Genomic DNA, 17639 nt, shown 5'->3' with positions numbered 1-17639 from the left:
TTTAATAGGGGTTGCATTCAATACCGACCCAATCTGTTTTAACTGGCTGTTAAACTAGAAAACAACCAATAAAGATATTTGTAACAAAGGTAATCTAAAATCTCGTCTCAAGTCCAGGTTTAGTAGTCAAGTCAAATATTACGGCTCACTTCACCTAGCTGGACTTCACATTACTAGTTCACCAATTGGAAGCGCCGTATTCTTCCAGCCACGCCCCTTCGAGCCACGCCCCCTGCAGCAGCTGCAGCGCCGAGTCAAGCTGTCACTTGTGCTGCAAACGTTAAAAAACCAAACCATAGCAACAAGGACTTTCGCTCTTCGCAGTCAAAAGTTCAACACTGTTTTTATTCATTATAAATCAATACATTTTATATAAAAAGGGACAAAGGGATGTTGAAATAAAACCATTGCAGTTGTAAACCAAACAGGCCAAGTCCACCCTCTTACCAAAGTGGATCCACATCACGATATTTCTGATTAGCCACAAACACTCGTTCTTCCCAAAGCATCCTACTCAAGTTCAACCTACGGATTAGAAAATGTTTAAAATGAAAACATTGTGATCGACATTAATCTCTCTGCAGAGCATTGCAAGTGTGGCAATGAAGCAAGCAATTCTTTCTTGTGCAATCTATTATAACCATTACCAGCAGCAGTCAATGCACTCTGCACATCCCCGGACAAGGAGAAAACAACATGCTTTTCTGTGTTAGAGATGGCCTAAAATGAGTCGTCAGAAGTCTTGAGAGCCAGCATCATTGTGTTGAACGCACTTAACCTGCTTCTCAATAATAGCTACAGCCTGCGTGGTACATGCTAGAGGTCGAGGGGGGAGCACAGCCCCTTGCTTAAACGAGCAAAGCTCACTGCACTAGCGGCACTCAAATCACTCAATGCAGGACAGAGGGTGGGTGTTACCGTGGAAACCAAAATGGATTTCTTACAGATATGACTTTTGAAAATCGTGTTAAAACAAAACTAGCTTTATGACAGAATTCATCACCGTTTGCCCGGCAACCGAGGCAACACAAGTGCAATTACTCCTCACAGCACTGCAAGATCAAAAGCATACAAATAAATTACGTTGATGACCTGGAAGTTCATGTTGTGATGGTAAGGACTATTTTTCAGTAAGGTTATCCAATTTTCCCTTTTTCACCAACGGTCATTTCCGTGTATCCGACATCAGCAGTATTCGGGGGGGGGCAACCCAGGAGAGACAGTAAAGGAGATGCTATGGCTTTCCTTTGATTAAACCAAGTTTGAGCTATAGCCACTGGGTTATGGTGGGTGGAGTAGGTTATAATAAATCACATATGCAAATACTAAAAACACTCAAGGGGAAGAGCAATGTAAAACAATAACTTAAATAGAAGTGCTTAAAATATAATTCTTAGAGCCCTTTCAGAAACCAAAAAACAAAGTAGGAATCCCACCCTAACAGAAAGAGTGAAATGAACAGCTGTTATTGTAATACTAATATCCATTCAATGATTCACAGGTGTACAGTTCACAGGCATGTCACATCCTCCCCTTCCTTACAAATATTTTGTTTCCTGGTCAGTGGCCCCCCCACGTCTGTGAGCCTCGGCTTCCCTCTGTTTCGAGCCTATCTGTGGTGGTGGAACACTCTGTCTCGGTACTCCTCCCCTCTTCCTCCTTTGCCATCTGTGTCTGCTCCTCCTTTTTTTTCCGGTGCTCCAACTCCCACTCCACAAAGGTGTCAAAGAGGCTGGGCCAGGCCTCATCCTCGCTATAGTTGCTCAGGTCAGGCCCAATAGTCTGAGTGAAGTTCAGGAACATGTTCCACGTGTCCCTTGAGATGCCCCGAATACCTGAGGGGTTCTCCACCAGGAAGTCCAGCCAGTGCTCTAAGATAGCGGGTGTATCCTGAGTGAAAACCAGACGCCACAGAGCAATGGCGATGTCACGCTGCAGCGAGCGCTGCCCTTCCTCCGCATCCAGGCCAAACTGGAAGGTGAAGCGGTACAAATCCTTGAAGTTCTCCTCGCCACGAGCGTCCACTAGCATGCAAGGGAAACGCGAGTAGATCCCCTCGAGGCTGTCTGCCTGGATCGCTTTACAGCCGTCGACAAACTCCTTCCTGGTGACACAGAGAAAAAGAGCCAAACTACATCAATATCACTCCAGACACACTTTCAACAGTTCATAGAATTCATATACAACGAGCAGCTTCAGCGGGGCTCAGCTGACAGTGAAAAGTGTCTGTGACGTTATCCAAAGCCTGGATGGAAAAGTGCTGAGCTAAAAATCCGAGGGGGCGGAGCTGTGACAAGTGGTCTCGTGGGCGAGGCCCCCTATTCATCTCCAACACCCCGGGCGGGATGGCAAACAGGGATGCCCCCCAACCTGACGGGGAAAACAGTTTTCCTGTGAACGTGAGTGTAGCTGAGCGCCAAGAGCGACGATAGATATGCACACTGCAACAAATGGGGCTCAGGGAGCCGCTTCTTTGGTTACAAGTGGAGTTTTCAAACGCCAGGATGATCCTTTTAGCATGCGGAGTCCAAAACTAATGCTGAGCCCTGTCAACAGCCCCCAAAAATCCAGTGATCCGGGTCATTTTTTGAACGGACATATTTCACACACTCCAGCGATGTTGTTGTCCAAGTGGAGAATTCAAGCCTGCGCTCCTGTTCTGTCTCCAGCCGACACTGAGATTAAGCCAGCAGATAAACTCCAGCAACATGTTTGACAGCGGCTGGAAACCTTCTTTTCTTTGGATGTGAAACGCTGTGCTTTGAGGCTTGGCTGGTATTATTGTGTTGATTTAAGCAATCAATGTGAAAAACAGGCTGGGTCTCCCCATCACTGTCTCTTTTCTAAACGCCCCTTGATAGTGGTGCTGATTGCCTGTCCCGCCACAGACCGTGATGATCACGTGACAGCGTGTCACCGATTTGATCTCATTAACAGGCAGAAAGCAGCACTTAGCACTGCCATCGAACAGAAGTTAAATCATGAAGCTTCAACTGCACGTCTCTGTAAACAGTGTCCACACTATCTAGTTTCATGATGGGAGTATTTATGTATCTGGAACCTTGCTTGTTTCTTCTGCCAAAAGCTCAGTTTTATCAGCAAAATACATGTGTTAAATTCCCGTGAAATAGGAGACAGTGAACTCTCTCGGTCTTTAGAAATGTGAAACAACACTTAAAATGGTAAAAATCTCGCTGGAACTCAAACTGAAAATGGTTGGATTGATCTCATCACTCAAATTCTCATAGTAATCACTAATAAATTTATCAGGAAAATGAAAAAAATAATCTAAATGCAGGGAAAATCCATCCCTTTGTCACACAGAAACCAGAAATAAATAAATAGGACTGAAAATAATCCAAGTCTATGAAATCTGGTTTAAAGCTCATTTACATACAGCGATGATATTTGTTGCTCCCATCGATAAGAGCAACAAACCGGTTTACCTCGTAAACTTGCACATGGTCGCCGCTTGAAACTTCCAGGCGAGGACAAGGACGCGGAACTCTGCCGGGTCCACACACAGGTCATTGCAGAACCTCTCCATGCCTTCCTCCAAGATGGCATCTTCGTGCTCGTCCTTGTAGCAGCGGAACAGCTCGCTGATGCGCAGCATCGACAGCCCGTCTCTGTCCAGGTGCTCGTCTTTCCGCGGGTCGCCCATCACCGCGGAGATGACTGGGGTTTCCACTCGCACTTCCTGGGCCTTGGTGCCATTCAACAACTCGCTGCTGGCTTTGCTACACAGGACGCTGGGCTCTTCTTTGTGCCCCCCGCTGCTTTTCTTGTGCTGAGACTTGGAGCTGCCGTCCTTGTCTCCACTTTTGCTGCCGAGGGACGACGTCGGGTTCTTACACTTGGTGACACACTGGCCCATGTCTTCCTTCCTGGTCCCTGATCTGCCTTTCCTCACCTTTAGTCCCCTTCTGAACCACCAAGACGCCTCTGCTCTGCCCCGCCGGCACGTCTCAACATACCCTCAGGCCTGAGGGGGAGAAGAGTTTAAAAATGATCAATGTCACCATCACATCTGCCATTGAATTGTTCTTGTTGTAATCAGAATGTTTGTTTGAGGGAAACCGATCGAAGAACCATTGGTCTAGGATGTGGATAATAGTAAGGAAATTCTAAGCCAAGAACAATTTTTAAAATAAGAAAATGCCTGATAACAGATATCTACTGATTCCATTTTTTAGTTAAATCATTACGTTTTGTCATTGTTTACTCCACATCGAAACAGAGAAATCATCATTAAAACCCAGTTTAGTTGTATTAAAGTAATTCAGCCCAGTTACACGAGCTCTGAATGAGGACAGATTCAGTGATGCAAATTCATGAAGCACTTTTCCACAAGAAATCCTTTTTTTTTCTTTTTGAAAAAGTGCTTCATAATCCCTATAGTCCTTTCATAGCCCCAATAACCGTCCTTTTAGCAGAACATAAATTAAATATAGATGTCTCAAAGGAAAAAGAAATATCTTTTTTAAACTAAGAATTAAATAGGGCCATTTCACATCTTGTAGTTTCCATACAGATTACAATGTTCTGATGGTTTCATTTAGCTCAAACATGGGCCTCCTCATCAGCCATGGTTTAAAAAGTCTCCAGTCTTATATTTGTTTTGATGCACACACGTGCAGCAATAGAGCCGTGTGCAGCTGTCTGATGGGCCCTTTATTAATGTGCAAGGTGAACGTGTTTCCTACGCAGATGGGGTTTGTCATTTGTGCTTCAGTGGACTGTGATGCTGCCTGGGTCGCTGTGCAGCCTCCTGAGTTGAGATCCAAATGAGCAAAGAGGAGCACAATGATGTTTGGCTAATGAATCTGTGCGTGGCTACTTGGAGGTTAATTCACAACTCTGAGGTTGGGCAGGAACCTTGAATGTTGAGGTTAGATGATACAGGGAGTAGAGGGTATAGAGCACATAGAGTACAGGGAAACAAAGAGTTGCAGAGATTACGTAGTGTAGATCCCTAATCGATGGGTCAAATTCCCTCAGATTCTTTGATGGTCATGTTTGCTGTCTGATCTTATTTCTGCGTGGGACCAGGCGCCTCCCGGCTTCTTCAGGCGCACCCAACCCATAGAGCTTTCTCGTGTCACTGGACAGTATTTACACACAGAATAACCCGTACTCGGCATTATGGTGCAAGTGTAGTGTTCTATACACAGCGTTTTAGTCTAAAAATTCTAAAAAAAACGAGTAGCTGCGTTAACATCAAAACTTAAGTGGCTTGTCATACTGGACCGTCTCATTGAGACAATTGCTCCTGTCACACAAAACACAATTTAAAGGACCTAAGAGAGACAAAACAGTTCTAATTCCCTAAACAACGGCATATCACACAGGGTTACTGCATTAGAACCTGTGTAGTTAAATTAAAGCTCAGGTCTTACACAGCACCCCCCCCCCCCCAACACTACTGAGTCAACCAACAGTGGTTAATACAGACAAAGGCACTTAATGATTATTAGTTTGAGGCCATACACGAGGTGTTTGACAGGGATACTCACAGACAATCCTTCTGATGGCACTGGCCACAAATCAAAGTGTCCTTCTATTCTGCTCCATCGCTGTGACCTTCGCAGTCGCAATGCTGAAAAGACACATTATGGTGTCACCATAAGCAGAGAGGGAGAGCTGGCCACAGGTAAACCCGCAGGTTGGTTTCACGGCATCACGTGACTGACCACCTAAATGGGGCCATTTTGTACCAACCTGGAACAACAGTTGTGTCCATCACAGATCTGATACCGCGTTGTAGTCGCTGTTAAATGTGCACATGCTGTGACTTTAGTGGACACCAACCTCTCAAATTAAAGTCACAGCATCTGGACCCCCAACTTCCCCTCAGACAACTAAAGACAGCAACTTTTATTCGGTTTGAGACCATTTTCTACCCTGCGACCACCAATAAACAACGCGCCTATGCCGACCGGCTGCACGGATGCTTGCGGAGGCATGTTGAGGCAAATGTCCCCCCACCCTGATATGCCTGCTATACAAACGATATAACCCCCCGATATTCATCACATTTCATTTGTCGTGCACGTCGAGATATCCACCCAGTTCGTCTTATAAACGAAGGGAGTTTGAATATTTGCATCAGACATCGGTCAGATTGTAGTTTTAGGTTTCGGCGGAAATGAATAACACTGTGTTGCCAGAGTGCATTGTCAATAAAGTTCAACGGAATTAAGAACATCTGGTACAAACGTTAATTTCGACCAGTTTGTTTTGCTCGCTAAGAAGTGGCGAAAACTGTCAGGATAAACTGAGTTTAAGAGCACAGAAACATCCATGGTTGTCACATACACAAGATCATTCCCTACTCATATAAACACGGCACTTAACTGTTCATTAATACGAAAAGCTCTTCCTCTGAAACTCAAACCGATCCCCACACACAGCTATTATAGAGCTATTTACATTAAAATTATCTGGCCCTAACGGCGTCGCAATAGCTAGCTAGCATCAGCTCGGTTACCAAAAACTTAGCTATCAGCTAAGCTAGGTCGATTATTAAGACAGAAATACTACAATTAAATTCGGGAAAAAACTTACCTTTATTGAAAATTCTATGGGTTGTGATGGGATGTGCATCACGCCAGCAATGCCAAAATAATTCAACTATGTGGTAAATTGGACAGCGATAAACGAGCACAAACGAACTGTGAAAACTCGTCGCGTTAACTCAGACTGTTAGCTACCTAGTTAGCAGCTAGCAGGTGGGGAAAAAAACTTTAACGTCAACATCTGTGCAGGGTCCCCTTTCAGGTAATATAATCGGAAAGCTTGCAACAAGTGTGCACTTCTGAAACCAGTTGGGAGTTCACTTGCTATGAGGAATGACTTTAAAGTCTTCCTCGGACTATAGCAACCAATTTCTTTGTGCCTCCCCCTGTAGTCATTGAGTCGTGCTACATTGTGGGCATTTTCCTGCATCACTTCCTCTCTGCTCACAAGCAACCAACAGCTGATCTTCGTCTCAGCCACGGCAACATTACAATAAGCCCGAACTGCAAAACAAAGTTGTTTGCGTCAAAATACTAACTTACTCCAAGAATCTTACGACCTAAGCAATAACCTGATCATATATTTCATCCCTTGAAACATTTTAGGTGAAATGTGACAAAACCACCTCTATACAAAAAATACAAACGCTGTCTTCTTTAAATGTCAGTCGTGCTATTGTGGCTTTAAATTTAAATATGCTTTTGACTTCATACTTTAAGAAGCGTGTAAAGACGATAGGTGCATTTAAACGTTACTTCCTGGTCGTTCCTGCTTCCATGCGACCGTGTCGGAAAACGTCATCAACATGCGACGAATGTGTTTCTGCAGGCTCGTTGCAAAATAAACCTGTCGCACCGGCACAGTAGGTCAAATTGGATGTATTTTTAAAAGAGCAGATATAGTTGTTCCAACGCTAAAGCATAATGTTAACGAAACATATTTGCTATATTGGCAGCTGTTTTCGAAGACTATTCGCTTCATTCCAGAGGCTTCTCCAGTTCTAACAAACTGGTGGGAATCCCTGATATGCTGGTTTTGTGATTACCAAACAGCACATGATGACCAGGAGGATACACACTATTTTCACGATAATGAAATGACCACCAGCGACCACTAACAATAGACTTCAGTAAACCAGCACAGTACAGATATATCAGAGACTTCCACCAGTTATTTAGGACTGAAGAAGCTGAAAAGAAGACATGATATTTTTAAAAGTTTTAAATGATGTAAATATACAGTGTATAAAGAGATTTCATGGAAACCACTTTGCATATTTGTGGTCTTAAAAACAAAAAAGCATTTGAGCATAGTAGAGTGGTTTTCGAGGTTTGCTGATGTTAATGAGGAATCAGCCAGAACAAGAATTTTAATGCCCATCCTGCACCTTTCTCCAGTTTTTATTTTTTATTTTTTGTAGCGCTGAAGATGGCTTCGACTCGCAGGGCGGTTTTATCATTATACTCAAGGTTGTTCCGCGTCGCTAGGACCTGGCAGGCACAGACTGGAGCTGCAGGAGATACAGAGACTGAGAGGAAATACATAGTTCAGGAGGCCCGCACATTGTTCAGGCAGAATCAGCAGGTAGAAACAGCCATACAGCAAATACAGATATATAAAAATGAGCTCTCTCTAAGATTAATCTTGTCCTCTGTGATCATTCTATCAGCTTACAGATCCAGAATCAATATGGAAGTGTATAAAGGAATGTGAAGCAAGGATAGAAATAGGTGGGTTCGTGGAATGTTTCCACATATGCATCTTAATTCATATACTTTTACTCTTCAATCAGGGTGATGAAACAGTGCAAAGGTGTAAGTCACACAGCACCATTTGTAATATTTTTCTGGTAACCCTCGCTAAAAATTATGACAAAATATGTCCTAAATGGTCTATGCAGACTGTGTGTGTGTGTGTGTGTGCGCGCGCGCGTGTGTTTGTGTGTGTAAGATTTGTTGCTGAATTACTGTTGATGCTATATCACTCCATTCCACTGGAGTCCATAATTAAAACCAGATCATTGTGTCTGCTCTTATAAGATCTGTCAGGATCTGTGGGACTGTACTTCTGTAGTTTCAGGTTTTATTTTAAAGAATAGGATCACAAATGGGGACCATAAAGAACTCTTCAGTCCTGCTGATATATTGTTGTGTAATGTTTGTGCCATTTTTAAAATATTTCAGGTTTGCATTACAGGAACCCATATCCCAGAGCCGTAAGTGCTACCAGTTTACTGTCTCTCTGCATGAGTTCATTCCCTGTTGACAGACTATGTTCAGCAGTTTTGTTCCCTGTAACTCTCTCAGGTCTACCTGCCACCGCTCGGACTGGCGACTCAGAAAGGCAGGAGACTGCGAGCGCAGCAGCGTCTGAGGAAACAGGCCAAGCCAATTTACTTACAGTCACAAGACGAAACCTGACGCTCGATTTTGTCCCTCATTGTGTTCAAGTTACCGTGGCTGCAGTTCTCAGACAACCGCTGTCGGCAGTTTCTTCATCTTATGTCAACGTTTATGGCTTAAACATGAGCAGGGAAAATGTTAGCGCTCTTGATTTGTAACATAAGGTAACATTTTTATTTTAATGTATGTGTGTACGTTCTGGTAATTACTGAAGATGTTGTGCGAGTCATCTGTATAAATAGATATCTAAAAGCATCCAAGATAAGAAGTGTGTCAAATAACTCTGAATTCTATTTACATTTTAGGGGGGAAAAAGGCAAAACTAAAATATTTTTCACATAATATAAAGAGAGCCAATTTGTCTGTCAATGGAGAAATAGACACATTGAAACAGTTAATTTGGGCACATTTGAAAATTAAATTTACTGAAATTTTCATATTTATCACAGGCCCTGATTGCTGTAATTGGTTTAAAGTCATTATGTCATGGGAGGATTTTGTTAATGATGAAATAGGTAATAACGACGTTCACAAGTCTAAATAAACGAGAAATTTAGCACAGTGGTTTGTTATGAAATTTTGCTCATTTTGTTCTTGCTCCATAATGAATGAGCACTTGCGTTTGTAACTTTCACTTTTGTTTCCTCATAAATTCCTAGGAACCCATTGATTCATTCAGATACAGGAAGCGGTGGTTCATCATCTGGTTAACTTTTAAAAATATACTGCAAATGCAGTGAAACTCCCGAGTACAAATGACGATCACAGTTCAAAAGAACCAAAGCACGAGAAATAGATGAAAAAGCCAAACACACAAGTATATTTAATTAAAAACAACATGGGGGAAAAGCTTGTTTACTGATGCTCCATAAACCAGTAATTCACTACGAGGACAACTGGTTATATGTATATACACTTCATGTTCCCAGGAGAATAAAGTATATGCTGTGTTCTGGCCCACTTTCCAGCAGTGAGGAGAAATGTGGATCGGCAAACTCCAACTTCTAATAATCTCAGAGGGCCTCACGTTGTGCGTGTGTGTGTAAATGCGGACTGTGTCAGAACATTTCACTTTTACTCAGACACCTTGGGGCACACACTATCCTCTTTTCCTGGAGTTTTGAGGTCATTTTCATTGTCCTCCAATACTGCAATTGGTCAGCATGCAGCCACATGATGGAGCCCAAAAGACTCGCTGAATCCCATGGTGCCAACACTGTCATAGAGCATGGAAATGAACCTGAAGCCAGTGCCCAATATAATCTACACCAGTAGTGAATTATAAGGCCTACTCTATGACAGGTATTAACCAGTTTAGCAATGTTTTTATATAACTCCATTAGGTTGGTACTAATCCCGTTACAGGGTCTGTTTAACAAACTATAAAGATATAATATTACAAAAAAAGATTTTTGAAAATAAGTTTAAATTGGTCTTCAAGTCGAAAAAGTCCAATTCGAAGCTATAGCTCTCATATCCACCAGGGGGCGTCCCTCACTAAGACCTGAGGTCGGTTTGGTCAGAACACACCTGAGCTGGAACAGCCTGGACAGCAGCCCTATATGGGATTTAACTCCTTTTACGTAGCAGGGGTAATTAAAATGAAAGAGATACCCCGTTTATGCAACATTTTGGTCAAGATTGACAACTAAACCTATTGACAATTTTAAAGCCATTCTGGAGCCTCCATCTAGAGCAGTTGTAGTTTAATCAATTATAGTTTATTGAGGAACTATAGGCTTATATTGAAGACTTCACCACACTAGGATACACACATGGAAAGATTTTCCTTTTCCTTTTTTCATACTAAAAGTCCCTGTTTCTGGAAATAACCCATTTTCCCACTGTGACAAGATTTCCCAAAAACTGGACCATGGAGGAAACAAGAAAAAAGTTAAGGTATAAATATAAGTATTTAGAGATTCACTTGAGTCTCTGTCATTCTGGAGATGATAAATAAGCCTTAATGCCGCAGCTCCTGAAGAAAAAAAGTGATCCATCATACCGGCCCTCTCAGGCCTTCAGCTGGTGTGCATTATTTAGGATTTCAGAGGGACCCCAAGGGACATGGGAAGGAAGAAAGAGTGGGAGGGGGATAAGATGAAAATATGAGGCTGAAGAATAAAGCAGGAGATTGATTTTGAATATTTCGATCACAAAGCTAAATTAAAATGTTGCATCCAATAAAGATACAACATACAGATATGGAGGCTAAGCCCGTGTCCCTGGCAGCAAGGATTAAGAGAAAAATATCCTCAGCATATTACAACCAGCTATTTCATCATATTATTATGATATTCAAAAGCACATTTGGAGCTCTTTGTTTCACTCTGGATTGCAATAACGTCGGGTTCCTGATTAGATCAACACTCCAGCATTTCCATTAGGAGCAATCATCCTCATCTGTCATTGTATATGTTCATTTCAGAGGTAATCACTGCTAATTTTCTGAAGCCAGGGTGGGTCTTTATGGGCTGATTAAAGAATCTATATCAACGCAGAGATTAAATGTTAAGACTCACTCTTAACATATTTCAATGACTAACCTGGGACCTCATAACCATTAACATTAACTCTTAAACTCTTTTATAATTAAATGAGATGTCTTTGGTTTAGGGGTGGGGAGCAGAGCACATCATTAAAGAGTGAGGTGTGTTTTTTTTCATAGCTAAGCTCCTAATTACCCTCTCTTGTTGCTTTTTAATCTCCAGCCATCCCACTCAGCTTGTTTGGAAGATACATTTCACATTGTCTGAGCTTCCAGCGCAGCAACACTCACACTAGGGTAGGAGGACAAGTGATGTGTCTTGAATAGCGCGGCGAGCGTAGCTGCACGCTTGGGTAAATTCTGTGGCGCTATGTGCAAAGTGCATAAAGTGTTTGCTTTGGGGGCCAGAGCGAGGTCAGGGATGGTGGACAGGCGATTAAACTTGGCCTGTATTTCACTTTGAGGAAAACCCGCGTCACACCTCGGTTCTTTTCCCCTGTCAAAACCACAATACCTGGTCGAGTCCGTGCAGCACATCAGGGAGAAGCGCTGCTAAGAGAGTAAAGCACAAAGCCTTTGGGTTTTATATGGTGCAGAACAGAACTCTGTAGGTATTTAAGAATGACAGGATCAGTTGAGGTCCAACTCCAGTGTTGGGTCACAGGGTGAGTGCTCCTGGGTAATTCGAAGAAGCCATCAAATATTTATCTGGCCTCCTTTTCATGAAGATGGCATGTAAACAAACATATAATCTGTGTGATTGACATGCGATCGTCAGAACCAGCAAAAGAGTGAAAGCCTAGACAGTATAAAATGAAAAGAGGCTCGCAGGAAGAGATTAATTATCAATGCAAAGATGTGATCAGAAGATGAGAGACACCTTTGTTTTGTAGTGAGTTAACACGTGTCTGTTGTATTTGTTTAAGGAATCAAATGAGTAAATCCTGTTAAATGTTGTGAACTGTGCACTATTAATCATGTTTGCAGTTTTAGAGCAGCACTTGGAGCAGGTTTGATGCTTTGAGTAACAATGAAACCAAAGCAGTCAAACTCATAAACTTCCTCATTTCAATGTGGTGAATGAATGAAGGTGAATGGAAAACTCATTAAAAAGGGGCAGATGAATAATGAATGAGGGTGTTCTGGTGTTGTGCTAGCTTAGTTTACATCTTTGCTGGATGAAGCGCTCCTGCCGCTCCTTGGCGTGAGGGGGGGCTGCGTGTGTGGGGGGGCACACGCTGGCGCAGTCTCAGCTTCATGTGGTGAAAGTGGCGAGACGGCGCTGCTGACAGGGCCTGGGCATTGCCAGCCTCATCAGGCAGAAATGGAAAAAGTTCAGCAGGAAACACAACCACCACACTAGATGTAATTGATGGAAACAGCAGTGTGAGGGTGAATTGTTTCATGCAACGTGATCAGCCGCCTGCATGTTTAATGCACATTTGGCATTCTGGAGGTTACAACCGTAAAGCAGTTTAACTGTATTTAGATCCCATCTTGTGGTCATCGCAGGCTGTCCTCTTAAATAATTGCAATCACCTTTCAAGTAGAAAGCGTCAGTCAGAGTCCTTTGGAAAATTAGGGGAAAAAAACCATCCACAATACTTAAAAACAATGAAATAAGAGCGCGCATGAATCTCCGGACACCTCAGCTCCCAGCTATAATTCCTCCTCAGCAGCCATGCATCCTCCTGCAAGGTGTCAGAGTGTCTAAAAGTGAAAATTAATGATCACAGCTCTCGACGTGTGATCTTCTGCACATCCCTTACAGAAGTCTTGTTACGAGGGACAAGGCAATGATGTGCTCCTCTAATTTTAGAACGGGTTGAAATAGCTGCTGGAATTTTGCACATTAGCATCTCTGTAGACGGGACTTGGGAGCCCCTCCCTGTTTACACTGTAATGTGCTGCAGACCCTCTGCTGGCCTGCACTGACAGTGATAAAAGCATGATAGTCATCTTCATGTGTGAGTTTACAGCACTGAAATCAGGACTCGGGAGTGATGAACGTTCAGATCTTGGCCTGTCCTCGAAGGCTGACCTCCAAAAACCTTGTGCTCTTAAGGCAAACACCTTAAGTTCTAACTCCTGCCTGTGAAATCACAAACGGCTCGTCCCATTTTTATGTCGTCAAATATGAAATGATAATAAGTGATCACTGAGCATGCTCAGAATAAGAACTACCCTGGCACCGATCAGTCATTAGATACCCCGAGATAGAAGCGTGGAAAAGTCCACCACTGATGACATCATGCTAGCGTTTTCATGACCTCAGCAGCTGGATTTGCGTTGACCCTTGTCAACAGAAGGACACTAATTTTTATTATTGCTTATTCCTCATTTTTGTTTATCCTGACGGGGCCGGTGTGCGCAGCAGCCTCTCCGGGCGGTCGCTGCATTTCGTGTTCCTTCAGACCTAAACGGGAGTCACCTGCAGAGAGCTCCAGTTTAAACTGGGAGGGGGCATCGGGTGCAAACTGTGAAAGTGACGACAGCAGAGGGGAGATTCAGGCTGGTACAAAGCGGCTGCAGCACATAACCTGGCCTAAAACAATACGCTTAGAGTGGCAGATGATTCATTTGGAGTGTGAGTGCTGAGCATTGAGAGAGCAGACAAAGAGAGAGTGTGATGGAGAAACACTCAGTATGAGTAGAAAGACTGACAGTTAACTGTTTGGTGTCCTCAGTCTCTGAACATCTAAATCATTTAGTTGCTGATGCTTTAATTTCTTCTCTTCAGCATCTGGTTGTATGAAAAATGAAGTTGCTTATTTAGAAATTGACACCAGTTTAAGGGGTTCAAGTCTTCCAAAGAGAAATCTGAGTAAAAGGGAGCTGAACGCTCACAAAATGCAGTCCCTGATGATATGATTGACCATATGTCTGAAGAACAGCTGGGAGAATCCTGAGTCCCTCCCTGCTCATATGCATCATGTACAAATGCCTAATGGACTTAAAAACACTACGAGGACGTGCAAAGCATTTGTGGAAATCGCCTAACACTCATAGATTAAAACCATTTACAAAGGAACAAATTAAAATAATGGTGGCACCGTGCACATCTACGGTTATCTGACATCATTTTTAGCTTGAAAATTTGGACTGGGTGTTCAGAGGTGAATCCTCCTGTCACTTCGCGTCACCGTGAAGGCTGCCTTTAAAATGTCTGCTAAGAGACGTCTGCTTGAAGGTCGCTGCTGTTTTAATACACAGTAACAGTCAGACATTTCTAATAAATGATACATCTGATTCTGGAACAACTGACAGGTGAATATTTAGCAAAACCAAAGATGATTTAGAGTGCAGCCACGCAAATCCAGTAGGTCCGTGGAGGTCACGGACACCAGACTGACCCAGAAACTAAAAATACCGCCGGCGGCCGTCAATTAGTGAGGCAATAAGATTAGATGGCTTGACTGGAGGAGCAGGGTGACATGTTCCCAGCAGCTGTCACACTAATCCCTAATTCATACACATCAATATAAGAGACTGATCTAATTCTGCTTGAAAAATCAGATGTACAGTATCGCTGGCGAGATCAGGTTGCATCGTTCAGCTGAAATCCATTTTTACTAGCGACAGACGGAAACACGCCGCTTGTGGTGTAGTGACAGTCTTTAGCTCTTCATGTATTTTGATGAGACGTCTCCCTGAAGCCACATTTAGCCGTTGTCAGAGCTCAATGACACCTTAAAAAAAAAAATCACAGCTACGTCAAAGCAGCAGATGGCAAATGTGGGCAATGTGCAGTCAGACACAGAACAGGTTGAAAATGGAAAGTCTGAATTCACACAGACATGTCAGCCATGAGAGGGCATTTAATCGCGTTTCTTAAGAGGCTGTGATGGCAAGGCACTCCGCGATGACCCGTCAAAAGACTGACTTCTTTGGGATGAACTTTGGGGACTCTCACGTCTCAGACAGCGCTGTCATCACTTTGCCGGGACATCCACAAGCTCAGCAGAGATGGAGGAGCAAGGAGCACTTTATCATTCCTCTGGGAAACTCCATAAACAAACAAGGAGTGGTGCGCAGTCATTGTTTTTAGAATAATAGCAGAGCCAAGAGATTCACAAGGTGGTAAACCCAAGATCACACCCATAAAAAGAAACAGGAAGATCTCTTATTCTGCAGGCTATGGTCTGTTTAATGTGACATGATCCATAATAATTCACATAATTAAGGGCTGATATATACCTTTGACATAAGGGCAACAATTTCTCCTAAAGGTTAGAAAGTTAAATTCTGCCCCTTATTAAGGCTTCTAGCTCCCTGTGGAGAAGCCATTTCCTACCGTAACCAATGCTGAAGTAGTAATTATGGCTCTGTGTGTGTGTGTGTGTGTGTGTGTGTGTGTGTGTGCATGTGTGTGTGTGTGTGTGTGTGTGTGTGTGTGTGTGTGTGTGTGTGTGTGTGTGTGTGTGTGTGTGTGTGTGTGTGTGTGTTTGATTAAGGCCAATGTCCCACTACTGCAGATCATCTTAACACAGCTCTCATTACACTGGAGAGGATTAAATGTTCCCTGCAGAAAAGGCTGTGGTGATATAAATGACCCAGACAGAACAATTATTACAATTATTATGAGAACAAATAATGTCAAAGTTGTTTTTTTCGTTCATCAGATCAACTGATGCTAGCTAAAACACACTGCTTATTATTACAGTCAGCCTGGAAGACACACGGGTAACTGAAAAAAGAAGCACAGAATCTAAAGGAGGGTGCTCCATCCAGCCTACATTAATCATTAAAGCCTCATTTCCATCAACATGAGCACTGGGATTGTCATTGTTATATGGATTTCATTCCATCTGACCTCCAGATCCAAGCATTCCTCAGGACTAGGTTCTGTGAGGTAGCAACACTGATCCAATACTGATGATTGGTCCATCAGCTGACAGCATAACTAACATTAAATGTATACATGCAGAGAATGGGGGGGAAAGGCAGGCAGAAAAGACCAAAGTTGCACTTTATTTAAAATTCATGTGACAGTAATCAAACCTTATAGGTTTAATATAGGTTTAATTACTACGGGCCACATGTAAGGTCACAGCCTCTCAGGTGAGGATAAAATCTCCTCTGTTGACTTGCAGCTGCTGGACAGGTGAAAAGCAGATACCCCCAACACTCAGGTAACGATTCTGCAGACAAATGAGCAGGACTGACTGTGGAACTGCTAAATGTGTCATGTGAAGAGGGTACAACAGCTCCAATGGGATCCTCAAGGAACTTTAGTTGAAACATGGACTCACCTGGGAAAGTAAAATGATCATTTGGACATTTTGGACATATAAATTTTGGACATTCATATGACCACGACCGAAATCCAAACCCATCAGAGTGCTGAAAATGTTGACTAATCACAGGAGCGTACCAAAAATATGGTGGGAAGGCAACAACAGCAGATTAATTTATAGCCTGTCTGTGACAACATTGGGACTCATTCGCATACAATTACACCCAAAATGCTGACATCAGCAGCAACCTAGAGGTTTAGGATAAAGCCCAACGCAAACAGTCAACAACTGGGTCACTCTCCTCTCAGTTGCCTATGTGGCTGTGGGGCACTAACGAGGGCAATCACGACCCCTGCTAGCCAAGCGGAAGCAGCATGAGATGAGGTAATTATGAGCCACCTTGTCTTCGTGCCATAATGGGTGCTATTCACGGCTTTTTCAGCTCTCACTCCATCGTATTTAATTGCTCTCTTTGTTGCACTCATGCACAACTCAGCTCAGCAACACGTCGTCTGGGGGTGAGGCTTTGGCAAAGAGAGGAAAACAATAACTGGCAGCCAATGCTTTTCATTTGAGTGGCAAAGATCAGACCAAATGTCCACATTAGAGCAGAGGAACCAGTGATAAATATGTTATAATATGTTTATGACATCTCTTGATCAGATCAGATCCATCCAGGGTAAAACTAAAAAAATCAAGTCCTGGGACCTTTACCGCTCAGCTGGTGTCCTGCCTGGGGGGGGGGGGGGGGGGCTCAGCTCTGAGAGACCATACGGACCCTGACAGTAAGCCAGGGTGACAGTGTCAGCTCTCCTTTCCAAAACTGTCATGTCTTTGTTAGGAAATTTAAAAAAAAATACATATATCATTACATTATCATAGTAACCGATAGAGGACCTGACAATTCCTCAGGAGGAAACGCTGTGACTTTGTATTTCTTTACAAGACCTCTTGTTATATTCATCTGTTTATATTAAAACCAGCCTCTAAAAG

At 43.0% G+C, this 17639-nt stretch overlaps 2 protein-coding genes across 4 annotated transcripts; one reads left to right on the top strand and one right to left on the bottom strand.

The window, feature by feature from the left end:
• Positions 1-317: 317 nt before the first annotated feature.
• Positions 318-7066, bottom strand: dcun1d3 (defective in cullin neddylation 1 domain containing 3). 2 transcript variants are annotated; one of them, XM_003961315.3, is made up of 4 exons: positions 6568-7066; positions 5517-5599; positions 3447-3985; positions 318-2104 (listed from the first exon to the last, which is right to left on the bottom strand). In XM_003961315.3, the coding sequence occupies exons 3-4, from the start codon at positions 3875-3877 to the stop codon at positions 1561-1563; spliced, it is 975 nt and encodes a 324-aa protein (XP_003961364.1). In that variant the 5' UTR covers positions 3878-3985; positions 5517-5599; positions 6568-7066; the 3' UTR covers positions 318-1560. The 2 variants fall into 2 exon arrangements, with proteins under 2 accessions (XP_003961364.1, XP_029700370.1); XM_029844510.1 differs by lacking the exon at positions 5517-5599.
• Positions 7067-7071: 5 nt separating this feature from the next.
• Positions 7072-9484, top strand: lyrm1 (LYR motif containing 1). Of its 2 annotated transcripts, none has more exons than XM_011604018.2 (5): positions 7072-7381; positions 7917-8103; positions 8189-8249; positions 8703-8734; positions 8826-9484. In XM_011604018.2, exons 1-5 carry the CDS (start codon positions 7215-7217, stop codon positions 8937-8939), a joined length of 561 nt encoding a protein of 186 aa, XP_011602320.2. In that variant the 5' UTR covers positions 7072-7214; the 3' UTR covers positions 8940-9484. The 2 variants fall into 2 exon arrangements, with proteins under 2 accessions (XP_011602320.2, XP_003961514.1); XM_003961465.3 differs by having other exon boundaries at positions 7274-7381; positions 7940-8103.
• The last annotated feature ends 8155 nt before the right edge of the window (positions 9485-17639 follow it).

This window comes from Takifugu rubripes, chromosome 1, assembly GCF_901000725.2.
Source record: "Takifugu rubripes chromosome 1, fTakRub1.2, whole genome shotgun sequence".
NCBI lineage: Eukaryota > Metazoa > Chordata > Actinopteri > Tetraodontiformes > Tetraodontidae > Takifugu > Takifugu rubripes.
The sequence above is the reverse complement of the archived record's forward strand: the minus strand, read 5'-3'. Positions and strand labels throughout refer to the sequence as shown.